We start from the raw sequence: 22239 nt of genomic DNA on the forward strand, positions 1-22239 counted from the left end.
TGACAGCCTTGATGGAGGTTTGCACAATTTCTTGCTTGCTTTCCTTCTTTCTTTCTAAAGATTTCTCTAATTTTTAACTGGCGTACCTGTTAAAAATGAACTGGAAAAGGCAGAAACTTTCTTATTGTATGAAAATAGCACTTTGCTTGATTCAAAGCTGACATTTTGGATATATAGTGTAATATGTAGCCAGAACAATAAAACAACAATACAGTAGTTTGTGTGTGTGAGTGTGTGTGTGTGTGTGTGTGTGTGTAGGGGTGTGTGTGTGTGTGTGTGTGTGTGTATGCGGGGGGATGGGGTCCTTAAATTCTTAATTTTTACACAATCTTAAATATCAAGAAATATTTGTCATAAAATGCAAATAATTTTTTGGTTGTTGTTAACAAAATAATAATAATAATAATAATAATAATAATAATAATAATAATAATAACAATAATAATAATAATAATAATAATAATAATAATAATAATAATAATAATAATAATAATAATAATAATAATATTACAAATGCACATGTCCAAAAACTTTTTCCACCACTGTATGTGTTATATGTACAACTCTGGAAAAAATAAGAGACCACTGCAAAATTATCCCTTTCTCTGATTTTACCATTTATAGGTATGTTTTTGAGTAAAATGAACATTTTTGTTTTATTCTCTAAACTACCGACAACATTTCTCCCAAATTCCAAATAAAAATATAGTTATATAGAGCATGTATTTGCAGAACATGACATATGGTCAAAATAACAAATAGATGCAGTGTTTTAAGACCTCAAATAATGCAAAGAAAACCAGTTCATATTCATTTCTAAACAACACAATACTAATGTTGTAACCTGGGAAAAGTTCACAATACATCAATATTTGGTGGAATAACCCTGATTTTCAATGACAGCTTTCAAGTGTCTTGTCTCTCCTCCATTGCTGTTGGATGACTTTATGCAGCTCCTGCATAGAAATTCAAGAAGATCAACGATGTTCCATGGCTTATGACCATCCATGTTCCTCCAGAAGTTTTCAGAGTGGGTTCAGGTCTGGAGATTGGGCTGACCATGACAGGGTCTTCATCTGGTGGCCTGTCATCCACACCTTTATTGACTTAGCTGAGGCCGGGAGCATTGTCCTGATAGAAAAACCAGTCCTCAGAGTTTGGGAACATTGTCAGAGCAGAAGTCCAGTAGTTTTCAATAGTTACTTTTTAATTCCATTGACTTTGGCAGTCCTAATAGCACTGCTTTTGCCTATTGTAAGAAGATAGTGATGGCCACAGCAGTGGTTTTTGTACTTCTCCTTCTTAAATAAGACATGTTCAGTATTCAGTAGAATAAGGTGTGTTTGTGTTGGAATTCAACAGACACAGGTATGGAATGGCTGTCACACATGCAGACATGCTGATTTCACAGGAAACTGCAGTGGTCTCTTCACTTTTTCCGGAGCTGTATTTATGTGAATCATGTGTCCTTTTACATCACTGACAAGCAACAGTATAAATGACTTGTACAAATAGACTGTGATATAAAAAACACATTCAATATGTTTGGTTTCCAAATAGGTAGTGGAGCATTCACTGATTTTGAGAAGAACCTGAAAAGTATCAACATAATTACATAATATCAGGCAAAGAACTGTGGGTAAGTTGTACAGACTGTGCCAGTGTTTGGTTCCAAAGGCTGCTCACCTCTATAACCTACAATATCAGCCATCTCAGGCCGCCTGAGAGGAAAGAGAGGGGAGGAAAAGTGATATTTCTTAAAATCCAACCCTCCCTTGTAGTTGTGTGTGCATTGTGACAGAGTTTACATCTTTTTCTTGCTGCAGTGGGACATGGAACAAACTGACTATATTGACTTCAAGTGTAATCTGCATCTTTACTCGCCTTTACCAGAGTGTCCTGAACTTTGCTCAGTCCCGTCATCAGGGTCAGACAGACTGATAGTACGTACACTTAAAACACACACTGGAGTACAACTCGCCGCATGTGTTAGTGGAGCTGAAGAGCAGCAGGAAAAGGATTAAGGATGGCTGGAAAGAGACGAGGTCGAGGTGGCAACGCCCAGCATCAACATGCTCCACAGAAACAACGAGGAGGCCCCAGAAAGGTGAGTCCTGCTGGGGCTGGGACCAGTAGACAGGCAGGCAGTGTGGAGGTTCACGTCAGGACTGGAGCTGCACATGCACCCAGTGTGAGTCTGGGCACTTATATAATCGGAAAAGGCTGCGATTTAAAGGCCCAGGAGACAGGGTCACTGCATTAAATATGCAAAGTGAGAGTAAAGAAGTTAGAATTACAAAAAAAAAAAAAAAATACACATACATATTTGATGGTGGTCAGTAATCTGTGTATTCTCATAGTTCATCTGTCATTTGGTCCCATAAAAAAAAGATGAAAAATGTCATTTAGTGTTTCGAAAAGTCCAAACTTACATCCTCAAATAGATTTAATCAGATAATCCATAACCCAATGATATTCAATATTTTGTAACTCAGGAGTCAGAAAATAAGGAAACAAAAAATTAAATAGAAGAAGATGAAATCAATTATTTTGACTTTTTAAATATTAAGATTATTCATTTATCAGAAACAGTTTACAGTTATTTTAATTCAGTCATGATTGCAGTCATTTTTAATTTACCAAATAATGTTATTAATCCTATGTGTTGAAAACAAAACATGTTTTTTTGCTTATTGTTTATCTTTTTTTCATTTGCAGTTTTATTATGTGTACACTATATCAAAGACAAACATCCACTGCTCTTGGAATGGATGCTAAAGCTTTTCTTTCTGTTTCTGAAATGGTGCAGCACTATTCAGCTTTAGAAAATATGCACATGTGTTTTCATGAGATAAAGCCTTTTGAATATAATACAGCTTCTGTTTTGTGATGATTTTTTTTCATGTGGTGTCAGCAAATTTATGTGGGACAGTATGAGCCTTTTTGAGACTCTTTTTTTTGTCTACAGTGTCCTGTAATATGTGACGAAGGAACAAAAATAGTATTAGAGTTAATCAACCAAACCTTGATGTTTAAGATACAAAGTACAAAATGTCTGTGAAGAATGCAGCAGTTCAAAGTTTATCTTTCAATATTGTAGATAAAGCTGCACATACAGTATGTATCTACTCAAAACACAAAGTCCATCACATCTGCAGATACTAATTAGTGTAATTTTGACTGTAGTACCAAGATATCTTGAAGACTTTATCAGATCTTATCTTGTGCTGATAATATCTAACTCATTATTGCACTGATATTTTGTTATAGGCTGCTGTTGTTACAGTGTCTATCATAAATATTTACCCCCTTGGATATTTTACTCTTTTATTGCTTTCATGATTCAATTATGGTCAATAAAATTTGGCCTTTTACGCACAAAAATTTATTGGAAAATACTCTCTAATGTCAGAGTGAAAACAGATTTCTACAAAGTAATGTCAATGAAACAAAAATATATAAAGAAAAATAATTGTTTGCATAATAATTATAAATTTAATGGTCTAATTCCCAGGGCCAAAACTGGCTCACCAAAGGGTCCATTCCGGCCCGTAGGATGAATTTGTGAAATACAAAAATGACACTGAAGATATTAACAATCAAGGATGTTAAACTCATTTTAGATCAATTTAATCTAAAGTGGGTCAGACCAGTAAAATACTATTATAATAACTAATAAATAATGAAAACTGCACATTTTTGTCTTTGTTTTAGAGTAAAAAAATGTAAAATTACACAAAAAATGGTTACATTTACAGACCAGCCTTTTACAAAAAATATGAATAATCTAAAAAAATATTAACAACCTGAAATATCTTAAGAGAAGTATGTAGAAATTTACCAATATTCTGCCTGTTGCTCAATGTTGTGTGTATTTGTAGATCCACTGTGATCTGTAAGTTGTTTAAATGATAAACTAAGGCATAATACTGCTAAAACTGCACTTATTTTTCTTTGGAATTTTCAGGATTTCATGTTTGTTCATGTTATGTTCAAGTACGGTTCATAGATGTAAACATTTCCATTATGGAATTTTACTTTTTTCACTAAAAAACATAGAGAAAACTTTGGTGTCGACATCATTTATCAGTTCTTATCTTATTACCTCCGCCAAGGAGGTTATGTTTTTGCCAGGGTTTGTCTGTCTGTCTGTCTGTTTGTTTGTCTGTCTGTCTGTCCGTTAGTGTGCAACATAACTCAAAAAGTTATGGACATATTTTGATTAAATTTTCAGGGTTTGTTGGAAATGGGATAAGGAAGAAATTATTAAATTTTGGTGGTGATCGGGGGTGGGGGGGCCCACGGGGGGGGCCACTGATCAGCCTTGGCGGAGGTCTGTGCTCTCCGAGTGCTTCTAGTTATTTATATTATTTTACTGGTCCGCCCACTTTATAACATATTAGTCTGTATGTGGCCCCTGAACTCAAATGAGTTTGACACACCTGGTCTAATTCAATAGAGGTCCATCCAGTCGGTGCTAATAGTCTCACAATTAGTGAAATGAGGATCAGCTGAGTGGTGTGGGTGTGACTCAAGATCTCGATTAGAATTTGCCAAAGGGCATGGGGAAGATCTAATGCGAATTTTCCTTCAACTTCTCATTAGTCTCCTACTTGCATGGTCATTCAGTTCACAAGAACGGATGATCTAGGCAGATTCACACATGCCATATCCTTCCATTTCTTAAAGACTGATTTCACTGAACTCCAGGAGACGTTCAATGCCTTGAATTTTTTTTGTATCCATCCCCTGACTTGTACTTTTCAATAACCCTTTCCTTGAGTTGCTTGGAGAGTTCTTCTGTCTTCACGGTGTAACAGTAGCCAGGAATACTGATCAGCCAGTCTGTGGACCCTCCACACACAGGTATTTTTTTACCTCAACCACTTTAGACACACCCACACCACTCAGGTAATCCTTATTCCACTAATTGTGAGACTATTGACACCAATTGGATGGACCTCTACTGAATTAGACCATTAAATGTAAAAGAGGGTGAATATTATGCAAACAATGATTTTTCTTTGTATATTTTTGTTTCATTGACATTACTTTGTAAAAATCTGTTTTCACTTTGTAATTAAAGAGTATTTCTAATAAATTTTTGTGTGGAAAAGGCCAAATTTGAATGACCATGATTGATTTATGAAACCAATAAAAGGGTAAAACATCCAAGGGGTTGAATACTTATGATAGGCACTGTATATTTCATTGCCTATGAACACCAGCCATACTTATTATGTCTTATGTTAAATATGTATTCAATACAGTCAGTAAGTTTACACGTATAGGTGAATAGAAACTTCAGAAAATGCCCGATGAGAAACAGTGAGATGCTGGACAGGATATTTAGATTTTATTGTATTTTTTATTCTCTGTTTTTTTGTCTTTTTTCTTTTTACCTGCATGTTATAGGCTTTAAAGGAGCCGGCTGCTTTTGCCAAGCCCACAGGTTGTGACTGGGAGATCTCCGGAGAAAAGCTGACTATCGCCCAAGCACGCAGGGGAACACCAGGTTACACCTATTAATAGTCATAGTCATATAATGTCATGAAAATTAACATGTTCAGATGCTGTCAGTGTGGAATAAATGCAGCCCATAATACTTCATATCCTGTGCCCTATATAGTAGTATACTGTGGTTAAATGTGATCTTGCATCTTTTTCTCGTAACACTGAGAAACTAAGGATCAAAAGAAAGTCACTTTATTCAGAGAACACACTAATATAAGTGCATGTCAATTCTCACATCAGCTGATTTAAATGTAAGATTACCAGTGTCCAAAGACCAAAACAATCTGCTAAATCACAGATAAAGAAAGAATTATTTATCTCCTGATTGCATTTGAGGAAATTATTTCTTATCAATTTTCTCTTAGCTAATCGTCCTGTGCGAGTCTACGCTGATGGGATCTTTGATCTTTTCCATTCGGGGCACGCTCGAGCCCTGATGCAGGCCAAAAATCTGTTTCCTAACACACACCTGATAGTAGGAGGTAAAGTAATGTCTGTCCCCTCTGTTCAGTTCAACGTGTGTAATATAAACAATAAAGTGTACTTTATAATTATGGAAGTAAATCTATGTCATCAGGTTTTGAATTATAAAAGACACTGAATTTGTAGCACTGAATTCTTTTGCACTTAAATTAAGTATCTGATTTTTTTTTTTTTTTTTGCACTGAAATGAAGTATCTGATTTTTTTTTTTTTTTTTTTTGCATTGAAAGTAAGTGTCTGTATTTTTTTTTTTTTTGCATTGAAATTAAGTACCTGAATTTTTTTTTCATTGAAATTAGGTATCTGATTTTATTTTATAAATTTTTTTTTTTGCATTGAAATTAAGTATCTGAATTTTTTTTGCATTGAAATTAAGTGTCTAAAATTTTTTTGCACTGAATTTTTTCTGAATTTTTTTGCACTGAAATTAAGTATCTGAATGTTTTTTTGCATTGAAATTAAGTGTCTGAATTTTTTTTTTTTGCACTGAAATTTAATATTTGAATTTTTTTGCATCGAAATTAAGTACCTGAATTTTTTTTTTGCATTGAAATTAAGTATCTGATTTTTTTTTTTTGCATTGAAATTAAATATCTGAATTTTTTGTTTTTGCATTGAAACTAAGTGTCCAATTTTGTTTCTTGCACTGAAATTAAGGATCTAAATTTTTTTTTTTGCACTGAAATTAAGTATCTGAATTGTTTGTCTTTGAATTCAACTATGTTCATAAATTTAGAATTAAAAAAAATTCAGATGCTTAATTTCAGTGCAAAAAAAATCAGTGCTAGAAATTCAATGTCTTTTATAATTCAAAATCTGATGACACAGATCTACTTCCATATTTAATCTACTTAAAGTCAGTACTTACTGTAAATGTTGTTACATACTAGTGGAGGCAGATGCCCTGAGAGCTGAATAAGATATGAAACTTTAACCTCTTTAAAATTATATATTCTACTTTACTTATTTCAGATAGAAAATTAGAGTAATTTCAGAAATTAAGTTATGAGTATAAAACCTGTCATTGCAGAAGTTCCTTTGTGTCTGTGCTTCCAGTCTGCAGTGATGAACTCACCCACAAGTACAAGGGCTACACAGTGATGACCGAGGACGAACGCTACGAAGCCCTGAGGCACTGCCGTTACGTTGATGAAGTCGTGCAGGATGCTCCCTGGACCCTAACCCCGGAGTTCCTCAAATTACACAAGGTCAAAGGTCATGTGAAGTCACAACAAACATATCTTGTGTTCAGTCACATCTAAAGTCATGTGATGTTTTCACTCACAGATTGATTTTGTGGCCCATGATGACATCCCGTACACCTCAGCTGGATCAGATGATGTTTACAAGCACATTAAAGAAGCAGGTGAAGATATTTTTAACTATGTAGTCCATTATAATTGATCTGATTCCAGCCTTTTTCAAATATCATATTTCAAGACACTTTGCATTATTATTTACATTTTCATCACAGGTATGTTTGTGGCCACTCAGAGGACAGAAGGCATCTCCACCTCTGATCTGATTACTCGTATAGTCAGAGATTATGACATCTATGTCAGACGTAACCTGCAAAGAGGATACACAGCCCGAGAGCTAAATGTTGGCTTCATTAACGTAAGAGAAATCTTGATTAATTTTTACAAGTCCGATTCTTCAAAACGGCTTGTAATACAGATGGTCATCGCTGTGTCTTTGTTTGTGATAGGAGAAAAAGTACCGGCTTCAGAACCAGGTGGACAAGATGAAAGAGACGGTCCGCACAGTGGAAGAAAAGTCCAAACACTTTGTTTACAGAGTGGAGGAGAAGAGCCAGGATCTCATCCACAAGTGGGAAGAGAAATCAAGAGAATTCATTAGTAACTTCCTGGAGCTTTTTGGACCTGATGGAGCCTGGGTATGTTTACATTTATATCCATCCATTTAGATCCATCCAGGCCCACACCTCCAGATTTAGCAGCACGTTTTACCCAAGTGCAATATTGGTACTGAACACATAATAGTGACTATACCTCGAATAAGGACATACATTTAACATATATCCTCAGTGTCCAGCCAGGGTCAAAGTGCAATATATATTTATCTCTAGCGTTTCTTGGTTAGTTGACATGCTTATTTTTATTCTGAATATATATTTACACTTTTTTTTTCTTTTAAACTGTTTTGCACTATGCGCCACAAGAGAGATGTCTCATTCTATTCTATTCTATTCTATTCTATTCTATTCTATTCTATTCTATTCAGGACCAAAAAAAGAACATCTTATATCCATTTCTTACTAAAAGGAACTCCATGAAGACACAAGCAGTTTGTTTTTTTTTTAGTTTTTGAGCTTATCATGTAAAAAAAGAGAAGTACAAAAATATACATAAGGATAATGGATAATAATACATTTCCACCCAGTAAGATTGTAAGACCCGAGCCTGTACATAAATTCAAGTGCTTGGTGACATCTGTTACAACCTGGGTTTACATCTTTAAAGATCTCGGACAGCCTAGCTTTTGTGATGTACAATTTTGCATTGAATCAATCCATGTTTTGCACAGAAGGATGATTTGGAAACTTTTTTAAGGGTATCCTCCCAAAGGTGCTCAGGTATCTCTGCACCAAAGTCTAGTTCCTGTGTTTTGGTAGATGTTAATGAAGGCATTTGTAAAGAATGAATCTAGACATAAATATGTGACTGCATATCATTCAAAGTGAGTAGCAGCGGAAGGAAAACATCAAGAGGTGTAGTGGTGGGTTCAGGAACTGAGGAAATCTATTTTTAACATGGCTATGGATCTATTTGTATCTGGAAAAGTGTTGTTTTGGCAGAACTGTTGAAACAAGCAGGACAGAAGCAGTTTGATTAAAATAAAACTTTACTCTGAACATTTTCAAAGGAAAGACAACAGACCACAATGCTATTTGATGCTAAGACACAGCACATTTTTAATCCAAATCAAAATAAGCTCCATTTGCGTGCAAGATTAAAATACATACATTTGGGTCTTGTATGAAATCACTAAAATAACACAAGATGTAGCAGGTTGAAGGAAAGTGAATAAGTGACAGCAGTAAAACATTACAGATTGATAAAATGAAGAAAAAATCTGTGTTGGAATTACCATTCGACATATCAAAGCAGCTTTAGAAGTAATAGAAAAGCACCAAATCTGTCCTCTGTTCTGGTTCAGCATGTAATTCAGGAGAGGAGTGGACGGATGCTTCAGGCCTTGTCACCTTACTCTTCACCCCGAGGCTCCCCCAGCAGCAGTCCCACCAGAAGACGCTCCATTTCTCCAGACTCCTCTTCCACCCTCTCATCTCCTTCATCCTCCCTCACCCCTCCACATTCTCCATCAGCTTCTTCCCCACGTAAAAAGGGAACACATTCATCCCTGAGTGCTACTTCCACATATACCAGACATGTACAGTGAGGTGCTGGTGCTTTTCATCCTTATCAGCCCTTTGCATCAGTCTGTTATTAGATATGTTCAAAGAAAATATTAATTCATATCAATCAACAAAAATGATTTAAATTATTTAAATTCCAATTATTTTATTTTTGTGGCTCACAGTGTTTCTGAGTGTAAGTGCATTGTAGGAATATGTAAGATGTTCTTTCACAATAAAAGAAATGATAATAAAATTACTTTTGGGTATGACTTATGTGCTGTCGTGTTACTGATTAAAATGTGATGATATTTTCACAGGCACCTTCACAGTATATGTTAAAAATGCTTACTAAAGCTAAGAAAATGTAGATAAGTAACAACTCTGCCTTGACTTAAGTGTTGTTGTGTGTTTATCTGTACATTTAATTGCTTGACACAAACCCAGGAGAAACAATATATGTTTGAATAAATAAATAAATAAATAAATAAATAAATAAATAAATAAATAAGCAAACAAACAAATAAACAATCATATTCTTATGCAAAAAAATACATTATTTGAAATTAATTCATGTGGAATATTGAGACAGAAATGTTAACATGGAAGCCAACATTTCTCCTTCATAAATTAAACTAATAAATTCAAATTATAGATACTACTACTACTACTATTACTACCATCCCCACCACCACCATCACTACCACTACTACTACTACTACAAATAATAATAATAATAATAATAATAATAATAATAATAATAATAATAATAATAACAACAACAACAACAGCAGCAACACTAACAATAATCATCATCATCATCATCATCACTTGCTGTCTAGTAAGTGTATATTAAATTCATATAAACTCTGGAAATAGTGATTTAAACCTTGAATATCGATACATTTTAGGATGTAGGTAGCCTTTAAAAACAAATGTGATGCCTTTATTCTGTCACACAAAGAATGTAAAAAAAATGTCTTCAAAGCCACCATATCGCCATAGTTTACAGTAATTTTTTATGTTAAAAGCTGACTAGAAAATACAAATTACAAAGGGACGATGCTTTTTCTGAAAACATAATTGCGCATGCTCCCTGTCCTCTTCTGATGGCTGCTGGGTCTTGTAGTACAGTTACATCCATTCATTCGACGTCACCGTCGCTTCTCTCCTACACAGATTAAAGATGGCGCCCTCTCATGCGCTGAGGTGTTGTAAACGGGTTTTAAACTGGGTACCTGTCTTGTTTATAAACCTGGTTGTTGGTTGGTCTTACTACGCGTATGTCGTGGAGCTTTGTGTCTGTAAGTACGCTCACTTTTATAAACATTTATCTGTCTCTTCATGTCGGATATCAGCTGTGTGTTGACAGTTTGGGGTTGACAACTTTGATAAGCCAGTTGAAGTCAGATTTAAATCTTATCCTGCTACAGCCCTTATGCGTATGAATCATTAGTTTCTTTTTTTTTAGACCATCATAAGATGACAACAAATTGAGCCAAATAAGGATAATATAAATAGGCAACTTTTTCCCGTTCTAGTGGGAGAGAGGAGACGTTGAGCCTGCAGCAGCTTCAACAATCATTAATTAATAATTAATAACTTTAAGTGCCGATAGTCCATTAGGCAACAAGTAGCTAACTGACATTGAATTGAAAGATGGATGACCTGGAGAGACCAAAAACTAAATAGATAAATGAATGATTACTTTTTTCTGACTTATAAATACGTTTTTACTCTAAACCAAAGTCAAATTTCCCCACTTTAACATGAACAAAAAGTTGGAGTTGTGTTTCTGACATTTAAAGTGTTTACAGATAGTTAAACTGTGTCCTGTTCCACTGTTTACTTAAGTCAACTGACCCACAGCATTTTCTGTGTAGTTGGAGACTGCTTCAGAAGTAGTTTTCCACAAATAGGAATTTATATAGAACAGATTAACCATTTGATATCTATCTATCTATCTATCTATCTATCTATCTATCTATCTATCTATCTATCTATCTATCTATCTATCTATCTATCACCAAATCATCAATTAATAAAGATGCAAGTAATGTTTGATTACTTGCCAACCTATTACAATGATGCTTTGATGTTTTCATTTAGATGTAAAAATGTTAATCTGTTAACAAAATAAAAGCTTTAAAAATCAGCATTTTGTGTTGAGACAGACTATATAATTTACTATTTATGTCTACTCATTATCTATACTCACCTTTGATCAGTTTACTTACAAATATAATATGAAGATGGAAATATGCTGGAAATGTTTGAAATGGGACACCTTAAGAATTGATCTTGGCTTGAAAGTTAAATATATTTATTCAAATTTGTACTGCTCAAACAAAAAAGAAATCTGAATCTAGCCACATTCAACGAAATCTAACTCTCATGAATATTGACTGACTTGGTGTGTTTTTCAGTTGATATTTATTTGTTGTGTGTAATATGAAATGCACTGTGTGCCTGAGCACAGAAGCTTCTTTCTTTATCATTTGTTTCAGTCTGAAACTGATGATACCATTATCAGCATGAAGATATACACTATGTGTATGTGTTGTGTGTAGCTCTCTATAGCCGTGGACAGGACAGGGACATCCCTGCTGTTTAAACAAAGCTTTCTGTTATGGGTGGGTCACTGCTGGCCGTGCCAGGCTGCCACCACATGGTGTGAGAAGAGGGTGGTGTGAGTTTGTGGTGGGGGATGTGTAAGCATGATGCCTCAGACATTCAAGATATGATCATTAATATATCACTTCTCTACTTTCTCTTGTTTGTATTATGCAGATACAATCCCAAATAATGCAGAACGAAGTAAGTCATATCCACATATAGCACTGACTCTCTTTCACATTAAGTCACATTTTAGTGTTCTATGTCAACCACTATGTTTATATCAAAGTACCAGTATAACTCCATTAAAATAATTTTCCTTTGTTCCTTACAGTCAGCTATTTGGTCATCTTTCACATTTTCCTCTTCATGTTTATATGGTCATACTGGAAAACTATCTGGTCCAAACCTGCTGGACCTTCGAAAGCGGTAAGCCGGCAGTGTGTAATTACCAGTCAGTCAGTTTCTATGGATGGCTTCATAGAATGTTGTTCACTTGGTTTCTTTTTATTTTATGATGCATACATTTTAAGAACAGGAGAAAGGACCACAGCAAGGAAAGAGCAGCCAATCAAAAAGGCCGCCTAAAGACATAGGTTGAAATAAACTTCAATCTTTAAAGCCATCAGCCAAGGGTGTGGCATATGATTAGTCATTTTAAAGATATCAAACAACTGATAAACAGATAAGGCTATCAGTGCGTTTCACGAATGTGCATCATGTGATCATATATTAGATGGTCCTGTTCAGCATGTTTTTCTGCATAAGAGAATGAGTACATTTACATGCACATAATATTAAAATAAATAGACAAAATTCCTAATATGCTATTTACATGGCTAATTAAATGGAACATTCCACTAATATTCCTGTTTACATGCAGTTGTTCCTATCTCAGTTTTAAAATACAGCGTGTTTTTGGGTTTGTTTGTTTGTTTTTTGGATAATTTGCCCCTGTATGTAGATGTCGTACTGTGTGAGCTCAGCCTCCTTCCTTTGTTCTCTCAAACACTTTTTGAAAAGGTCAGTTTTTGTTATTTGTGCATATCCAACACCCTGCTGATTTCATCTGACTTAATGTGTAAAAATAAGAGTGTTTTTTGTGCCAACCAGACGTGGCCTTTGGAGGACTGAGCATAAACAGGGGCCGTGTGTTGTAACCTGGGGTAAAATACTCAAATTAGATTAATTTTTCAATTGTGCTGTACACGTGTGCAAAAAATTGTCATAAAAACTGGAATAATATACACAAATTTTGCATGTCTTAATCAGAAAATGCCCCCCTCCCATTTTAGAATATCCAAACAAAATATATTGTTTACATGACACCTGTAAAATTCAGAATATGATTATATTCAGAATAATAGTGGAATGATAGTATGCATGTAAATGTACTCTGACTCCTGTCATATGGCCTAGGAGTGATGGTTATGGTGATAAAAAGAAAACACTACTAGTCAGATAACTGAAGATGTATTATACATCAAGGTTTTTATTAATTTAATTTCATATATGAAAAAATCAGAGTATCATTTAATACTGTCCTCCACTTCATCTTGGCAATTCAAGGTTCTGTGTGGAATAGAGATCATGACAGGATGTTTTACAAACTATTGATTTTGTCATTGATGGCTTCTTTTGAGGGAAGTACTGAGGTACTTCAAGGGAAAGTAGGGTTACTCCTGTAGGTCACAGGGAAAGTCATCCTCATTACAGATATTACTTCTGTCAAAATACCTTCTATTCTGAGTCTGTCTTTTCTTGGCCTGTTAGTTTGGTCTGCCCAGAGCTGAGAAGGAACTGTTTGAGAAAGAAGACAGAGCTGAGATGCAGCAACAGATTCTGAAGAAAGTGGCAAAGAATTTACCAGTGTATACATGCACCGCAGGAGGAGGTGAGGCCTTTATTTAAAAAACAGAAGTTTGGATTAAAGTTCATGCAGTTGATTAGAGAGTTTTGGTTTCATGCTCATAGTCTTAACATGGCATCTCAAAAAAAGGAAGAACAAACACTTTCCTCATCATTTACTTCATCTTTGTCATTCTAACACAGACGCAGCATAAAATAAGCAAGGAAGCTGCATGTTAAGTATTGCTACACCGGATCTTCCACTTTTGGTTTGAAGCGTAAACACATTTAAATACACCACGTCACATCTTGGCCTATATAAGATGTATCATATGCTCATCTGTCTTGGGTTTAGAGAAACACACACACACACACACACACAGGTTTAATTAGACTCAGGTGCACATCTTTATCTCTACGGGACACACCTGGCTCTTCTGTGCGTCAGATACATAATCTCACTGGGACATTTCAAAAGACACGTATCCCTACATATTTTACAACACTGTCATTAAATATGTGAATGTTCGGCCCTTTGAATGATATGTTGTAGTGCTCTTCAACCACAATTTGTCACATAGGAGAAAAGCTTTACACTGCAAGAATCCAAATCTTACCAAGTGTATTTTTCTTATTTCTAGTCAAAATATGTCATCAAGATAATTTTTATGTATTCCATTTGCGGATTTTTTTTACTCAATTCAAGCAAAAAAATCTGCCAATGGAACAAGTGAAAATGATCTTGGTAAGATTTCTTGAAATAAGATTTTCAAGATCTGTTGTCTTAAAAATAAGTTCTTATATCTCACTGAAAAGTTACTCTTTAGGTGATTATGTCTGGTTTTAAGTGTGATGAGATATTTTGACTAAAAATGAGAAAAATACACTTGGTAAGATTTGGATTTTTTCGAGTGTAATGTAGAGTGATTCAACTCCATCCACAGAGGAGCACGTTATGTTTTTTTTTTTTCATTGTATTTATTGTGCTGGAGATGTATGGCACTCATTTAATTCTGCTTTTATTTTCTGTCAACAGCAATCAGATACTGTGACCACTGCCAAGTCATCAAACCTGACCGCTGCCATCACTGCTCCACCTGTGAGATGTGAGTGTTTTTTATGGCTGAACACACCTTACAATACAGGTCACAGTTTTATGTTTTACCCATCAGGATTAGTTTGATCTCATTCTTTTCATGTAGTGTTTGTTGTAATTAAAGAGAAACTTTTGCTGTTACAGAATATAAAACATAGCCCTGACTCTATTCTCTTCTGTAAATCTTCTTATCTGCTCGTAAATCACAGCCTGTAAATGTCTCAGCACTTAACAACTTCTACAAAACACACAAAATGTACTAGATGGTGATAAAAAAGGTTGTATATTTTTTATTTGCTTATTTGAAGGTGTGTGCTGAAAATGGATCATCACTGCCCCTGGTAGGTCCTTTGTCATTTAACTGTTCAAGGTTATATTTTTATAGTGCTGACTTAACGGTGTTTCCATTGACTCTATCATCCTGCCCTTCATGAATCCATACTCATAATATCTTATTTTACTTGTATGAGTATTTTTTTTTTTTGGTTGTGAAATGTTCAGTGTTCTGTTGGAGTAAAATGTTAGTAGATAAACATCTCTTTCTGTGAGTATGTGTGCTGTTTTCATTTCCTGTTTTTGCTCTGCTTCTTCCAGGGTCAATAACTGTGTTGGATTCTCAAACTACAAATACTTTGTTCTGTTCTTGGCTTACGCTTCACTGTACTGTGTGGTCATTTGTGCCACAGTCATCCAGTATTTCATCAAATTCTGGACTGTAAGTACAGATACTTCTTTTATTTTTTTGGACATGGTTTTACTTGTGCATTGTTTGCTTTTGTCGCAATTTATTAAGAGAGGTCATTTAATTATTTAATGCATCAGATCTTATTGCATGTGGCTTCACAACCAGATTAATGGATCAAATACAGCAGCTTTCTGGTAGAAGCACAGGAACATCAGCATAATGGAAGAGAAACAATGGAAGCTACAAAATTGTTGCATCCTAAATGCTGTCAGCCTAGGGTGTAGTGTGTGATTAAACACTAGTAAAGACACTTTTGAGATACAAACTAAGTGGTAAACAAATGTCAGGGTAGTTCTCAAGTGCATGTCATGTGATCGCTTATCAGATGATCCTGTTCTGCATGCCTTTACGCATGAGACAGTGATTCCTGTCATATGGCCCAGTACTGAATGGTATGATGTTTTATTTGTAGAAAAGACAATACTACCAGTAAAAAAAAATCTGAACACAGTGAAATAAATACAGATTTGTCATGCATCAAGATGCTATTTCAGGTAAATATTTTCAAAGTACTGTTGTTATTGGTGTGCTTTACATGATCAAGGCAATGGTAGTGCATGGAACAAAGATACCAATAGGATGTTTTACAAACTACTGATTTGTCAAAACATGGATAGTGGCTAAAATTAGGCATCTTTTGAGTGAAATATGGTAGTTTGAGGGATAATAGTTGCTTAAAAAAGTAAAAATTACCCAAGACATAACAATTCAGCAGATATCTAATTTATAAAGTCAACAATAGTAAATGTGCAAGATTGTCAGTTTCTCTGAGGAGGATGGTCAGTTATTTTTTTCCTGCTCCTAACAATTTGTATTATTTATTATATTAGAAATTTAAATTATTTTATTTATTTACAAACACATTTAAAAACTACAGAGTGGAGGCAGAATGAAGCCTTGCAGTACATCTCAGTTTGATCCTTAACTGATCATGATCATCATCTAATGTTAGTGTGCACTTCTGTCAAGACTGCATGACTGTCTGTGGTGTTAGATGAGCCTCATAACTTTACCTGTCCTACAGAAATATTTTACTGAGTGAAACTAATGATTATAAATATGTTTTTTTCCTATGATTTTTTTTTTTTGCATGATTACTCATTTGTTGGGTAGAGGTATCTTGTTACTGACACCTGGACTCATAGAACTAACACTTGTTGCTCATGTTTCCATCTGAAGAAACAACTCCCTGACACCCACGCCAAATTCCACATCTTGTTTCTGTTCTTCGTGGCGTCTTTGTTCTTCATCAGCATCTTGTCACTCCTCATCTACCATCTGTGGCTCGTTGGAAAGAACAGGACCACAATAGGTAACCACTGCTCAACATAACTGAAAAAACTTTCTGATAATTATCACAGATTTTACTGTTGTGCATACATTTCAACATATTGAGGTTATGTCTGATACTTTTCTTGATATCTTTCTTTGCATTTCTATTTCAGAGGCGTTTAGGGCTCCTGTCTTCACAAATGGTCCTGACAAAAACGGGTTTTCTTTAGGCTTTAGTAAAAATGTAGCTGAGGTCTTTGGTGACCAAGTAAAGTACTGGATTTTTCCTGTTTTTTCAAGGTGATTAAATTCACAAATCCCTATTAAAGATGTATAAAATGGGCAGCATCAGTAACTCATTTCCTTTATTGTCCCTGGACTAATGATCAATGTAGGCTAAAGCTGTCTTTGTCTAATTTTCAGTCTGGGGGATGGACATTCCTTTGTTACCAGATTAGTTCACATAGATCCTGAACAGGCTAACAATATCCTCCAGCAAAATGGCAAAAGGCAAGTGTTGTCTTTTTATAATATTTTTAGAATACATTTAGTCTGTTTCAGTTTTGTTCATTGAGTGTTTATCTTTAATCTTCAGTTCGAGTCCTGTTGAGGGGGAGACCAACCCTGCTACACTTGGTAATGATGTGCAACACACAGCAGAGAACAGCAAAGACAAAATCGGTTGGTTTTCTTACATATTCTTTTGTCAGTTTTATTCAACTGTATGGCATATAATTATTCACAACTGTAAATGACTAATTGTGTTTATTATTTTCCCATTTTAGATGGAGGTCATACTGTTTCTGTGACAGTGGAGAGTGAGCCATAGTAAGTTATTGAACAATGCATTTTATATCTATCTATCTATCTATCTATCTATCTATCTATCTATCTATCTATCTATCTATCTATCTATCTATCTATCTATATATATATATATATATATATATATATATATATATATATATATAATGTGTATATATAAGGGACAGGAAGATTATCCAATATGTATTGATACGCTGACATGCGCGTGCACGATCCGAGTGCAGCGGTAGAGAAGCTGCAAGTGAATGAAAAGTTTGGGATGATATTGCAGTGCACTGGTTTTGAATGTTTGTATCGATAAAATTTAATCTGTTCAATACAATATATTTTTACCCTCATTTAAAAGTGTTACTCTTTATTTGGGTAAAGTTTTTCTTTTCTTCAGACCCACGTTAACATGCGCTGTGGATTTGCGGATGTGTACACTGCACACTAACAGCCTGAGCTCCACTCATGCACTGTGGCTCGAGCGCCACGGATGAATACTGTAACGTCTGTATCTGAATTTTACAGACATAGAAGGAGGTGACCACATGTGGTTAATGAACTTCTACTTTTTACTAGATGAACTGCATTGAATAGTGCCGTACAAACCGGAGATACTTCCTTAAACAGTGTCATACAGATCCAACAGCACATCCCACAATACCTTGTACAGGTGTCTCTTAAAGTAACAGAACATTTTTCTGTTTTACCTACATTACAAATACATTACATTACAGATTGATTCGGTGAGGGAGCAAGAACTTGAGTGTTAGAAACATGCAGAGAAACAACTTTAGAAAGAAAGTCTAAACTTTTTCACTGACTGTATGTGAGGCAGATGTTCTGAAACCGAACTAAAGACACTTTGTGAAAAGTCATGTTCTTACTTGATAAATAAATAATCAAACTCATTGAATTGCACTGCATATTTTTTTTCCAGAATGAATGTTTTGAATCAGAATGTGCTTAATCGCTCTGTATCGTGATATAGGTGTGAATCGTATCGCATCGCGAGGTGCCATACACGCATCTATAATATATTGGATCGGATATATTTATATATATATATATATATATATATATATATATATATATATATATAACTACTTTTCTGCTCTCTTTTTCTTATTTGTACTTTGTCGTTGTTGCTGCAGGCACATCAGTAAAGAGCTCATCAGCCATGAGGCCTTAAGGTAGCATCATCAGCACCTCCACAGGAGCTGTCATCATAATTTGACTCTGCAGTCTCATGTTATGTGTGTTCATGTACATGAAATGGACCATTCTTCATACTATAATGTTGTGTGCTAATCACCATGTAGACTGCACCAGTCTGAACCAGAGGGAGACAAAGGCTTTGTCTTTATTAAATTAGCCAAAGACATTTAAATTATGTCTATTTTTATTATTATTGTTATTATTGCATTTGAAAACCTCTGGGACTGATTTCTCTTAGTAGCCATTTTTTTTTATTTTCATGGATTAATCCTGTTTTAAGTTTAAACCAAAAAATCATTGTTTACCAGTATTAATGAAGCACTGATATCTAAGCCAAGCTGTGAATTTGTTTTAGAGCAGCAGGAGCCACACATGTAAGATTTTTCTTTGTTAAGACTAAAAGGCATTTGAAGAGTAAAAACTGTTGACAGTATGTATCAGGGTTTTACTTTATGTTCAGGGCTTGGCACAATGCAATAAGGAGTCAAGCAGCTAATTTGAAGATCAGTGAAGGTCTTTGTGTTTACACTTTTTCAGATATTTATTTTTTTCATTTCCAATTTTGTACAGGTTATATAAGCTCAAAATGTGTGGACCAAATCCAGTTTACGGTCTGTATAGTTTATATTAATCCAAATAATAAATAAATACACAAAAGAAAAATCACATGTAATGCAGAGTGAGTATCACTAAGATTGTCAATGTTGTAAATGTAAAATTGTAAATGTTATATTTGTTCAGGTTTTATAATTTTATTTCCATGTCTGTTGATTTTATGTTTAATTTATTCTGCTTTTTAAAGAATTACTGTAGTATAGATTTCCTTGGTTTATTCCAGAGGGTTAAAGTCCAGCTAATGCTCATTCCTTTGCTTTGCATTTGTTTAAACTGAGTTATGAGTGTTAATGCCATGAATAAAATGTGTCCAGGGTTCACATCTTGTCCTTGTCTATGAATATAAGTTTAAGCAAAAGCACACCGTGACATAACAATAAAACCATCTGTTTGAAAGGTCAGGGACATTGATGATGTCACTTTTGTATGAAGGACAGACTCATGCATCATATTTTTTTTATTTCCACTCATAGATGATAACATAGATATTACAGACTGAATGGTAGCCTGTGTGAACTTGGCTTAATGCACTCCTAACAAGAGCTGTTGTTGTGTTTGAGTGTGTATGTAACTGCTTTCTTATTGAGAACGTGACCTCTGACTGTTCTGTAACAATAAATTTAATGTGAAAAACGTATGTGTAATTATTTTCTTCAAAGACTGGTGCTCTGCATTTTGAACCTGAAGGTTGTTCGATTTTAATTATGGTAAAATAGCTCTGATTTTGTGTTTAGTGTCAACTATTCATATGTTTTTCATATAACCAACTACCAACTGAAATGATTATCCATCTATTTAATATGAAAAAATAGGAAAAAACTGTAAGATCAGTGTACAATTAAATCATAACAAAAGTATCATGAAGTAAAAGTGTTTATTGGAATTTAAACATCTGGTTTTGTTTTTAATAATAATAATAAAAAAAAAAAAAAAAAAAATATTATTCTGCAGCTAACTAAAATTCAGTTTTAAGTACTTTGAGTTACTAATCAAACTTAAATGATCAAACCCAATTTAGTCTTAATATTTTATTGTATATTCTTATGGCAAGAAGTAAGTGATTCAGATTAAGACTACTTTGTTAATTCCCAAAGAGCAATTCAGTTCACAGTTAACCTGCCTTATTGAACGTCCAAACAATTAGGGACAAACAAACAAATACAACATTTTCATAGCAGTGCACTAGAAGTGCACCAGCCTGCAGCATTTACAGTATTCCCACTTTTACTTTGTCAATAAATCATTATTAAAATCCATGGCAAAAACTGGACTGATTTTGATCACATGATGAATATTTCTTTAGAATCTGTTGTTTTATTTTCCCAAACATTGATGTGTTTCACAGATATTCAACATCAGCATTAAGCAGATCACTATGTCTTGTCTGAATTCTATTATTTTAACCTGAAAATGTACAAATGTAAAGATAACTGATGATAATTGTAGGTGGAGCTGGGAAGTGTAACAAATTAATGCAATTAATCAAGGCTTTGCTTTCTGAAAATGGTGAAAAATGGCTGTACTGCAAAATCAAGATTATTCCAATGAAAACCTTCATTGCTAGAGAAAAATACAACCTATTTGTTATGTGTAATATATTAAATATGAATATAATATAAAGGACTGTTTTTGTATGATGCTTTTTCATCAATTCAGCCAGAAAACAACTGATTAAAATCATACCTAAAATCATATGGCATGTGCAGTTCATGGAGTTCGAGGAGATACTGGTGATGAAACACTTCTGCTCCATGAGTTATTGCGTCAGTATCATTTTGTCTGGATAATATGAGAAGCCTCGTGCAGACAGAGGTGAAGGACCTGTGTGCTACTGGCCTGTGTAACAACACATTAGATAAAGGAGTCTTAACACTCAGCTCAGCCTTGAAAATAGTTAACTCCCTCTCACTTCCTCATAAAAATGACGCTGCAGTGATACATTCCAAACTTTGAAAAAAAAAAACCAACAGTATTTATGTTTCTTTAATCATGAGTCTGAAGTCAGTAGTTTTAATGTTTATAGCTCTCAGTTGAGTTTGGTTTTTACTCAAGTACATTCCTGTGTTGTTCATTAAAATAAAAATAGGACCAATAGTCTTGTTTCTTATTGGCATGTTCTATCAAGAATCAATAACAACTTGAATTTGTGAGGTTGTCAGGTTCTGCTGCTGTTAGAGTCCTGTGGTCTTATCAATCTCCCATTAAAAGTGGGTGGTACTTTCACTGGAGGATAACTCAACTAATTAAAAATGAAAGTCCATATATGACTTCCCATTAGTGCTCAATAGTAACTACATTGATATCTCTAACCATTTCCATTTTATAAGCCATTAAAACATGGCCCATTATAAGTAAAGGCAATTTTTTTTTAACCCATAAAAACCCAAAGCATCCACTGACCTAAAATGGTTCACAACTGTTGATCTACTACTCCGATCAATACATGTAAATAACTGATGAAAAAAACAGTTTTTTATCTTTTCATGGTCATCAGATATGACTCATTTGGATGTTCAGAGGCTCCGTAGTGAACGTGGAATCACTGTCATCTTCTACAACATTGATTCACCAGTAAAACCCATGGTGTTTGATCAATGACAGTGGATGGAGACAACTGGTTTATGTTCAGTTATTAATATCTTGC

The 22239-nt window shown here is 34.5% G+C and overlaps 2 protein-coding genes across 5 annotated transcripts; both read left to right on the top strand.

Annotated features, from left to right (window-relative positions):
• Nucleotides 1-1739: 1739 nt before the first annotated feature.
• On the top strand, nt 1740-9449 carry LOC115433176 (choline-phosphate cytidylyltransferase B-like). Its single transcript, XM_030154451.1, has 8 exons — nt 1740-2107; nt 5416-5515; nt 5880-5996; nt 7053-7204; nt 7284-7362; nt 7471-7613; nt 7705-7893; nt 9177-9449. Exons 1-8 carry the CDS (start codon nt 2027-2029, stop codon nt 9417-9419), a joined length of 1104 nt encoding a protein of 367 aa, XP_030010311.1. The 5' UTR covers nt 1740-2026; the 3' UTR covers nt 9420-9449.
• Nucleotides 9450-10544: 1095 nt separating this feature from the next.
• Nucleotides 10545-20232, top strand: LOC115433138 (palmitoyltransferase ZDHHC20-like). 4 transcript variants are annotated; one of them, XM_030154399.1, is made up of 13 exons: nt 10545-10679; nt 12166-12192; nt 12326-12420; nt 13765-13885; nt 14876-14945; nt 15244-15276; nt 15530-15650; nt 16860-16992; nt 17126-17252; nt 17376-17462; nt 17548-17633; nt 17738-17801; nt 18849-20232. In XM_030154399.1, the coding sequence occupies exons 1-12, from the start codon at nt 10562-10564 to the stop codon at nt 17779-17781; spliced, it is 1062 nt and encodes a 353-aa protein (XP_030010259.1). In that variant the 5' UTR covers nt 10545-10561; the 3' UTR covers nt 17782-17801; nt 18849-20232. The 4 variants fall into 4 exon arrangements, with proteins under 4 accessions (XP_030010259.1, XP_030010256.1, XP_030010258.1 ...); XM_030154396.1 differs by having other exon boundaries at nt 17738-17785; nt 18917-20232; XM_030154398.1 differs by having other exon boundaries at nt 17738-17782; nt 18914-20232.
• Nucleotides 20233-22239: the final 2007 nt, after the last annotated feature.

This window comes from Sphaeramia orbicularis, chromosome 14 (assembly GCF_902148855.1).
Source record: "Sphaeramia orbicularis chromosome 14, fSphaOr1.1, whole genome shotgun sequence".
NCBI classification, from domain to species: Eukaryota; Metazoa; Chordata; class Actinopteri; order Kurtiformes; family Apogonidae; genus Sphaeramia; species Sphaeramia orbicularis.

Excerpts from the sequence above, each read along its gene's own strand:
- LOC115433176 (XM_030154451.1), top strand. The coding sequence starts at position 2,027 with ATGGCTGGAAAGAGACGAGGTCGAGGTGGCAACGCCCAGCATCAACAT. Across the intron at positions 7,205-7,283 it reads AGTTCCTCAAATTACACAAG|ATTGATTTTGTGGCCCATGA; the intron begins GTCAAAGGTCAT and ends TTTCACTCACAG. Across the intron at positions 7,614-7,704 it reads TAAATGTTGGCTTCATTAAC|GAGAAAAAGTACCGGCTTCA; the intron begins GTAAGAGAAATC and ends TGTTTGTGATAG.
- LOC115433138 (XM_030154399.1), top strand. The coding sequence starts at position 10,562 with ATGGCGCCCTCTCATGCGCTGAGGTGTTGTAAACGGGTTTTAAACTGG. Across the intron at positions 12,193-12,325 it reads CCCAAATAATGCAGAACGAA|TCAGCTATTTGGTCATCTTT; the intron begins GTAAGTCATATC and ends TGTTCCTTACAG. Across the intron at positions 16,993-17,125 it reads AAAGAACAGGACCACAATAG|AGGCGTTTAGGGCTCCTGTC; the intron begins GTAACCACTGCT and ends TTTCTATTTCAG.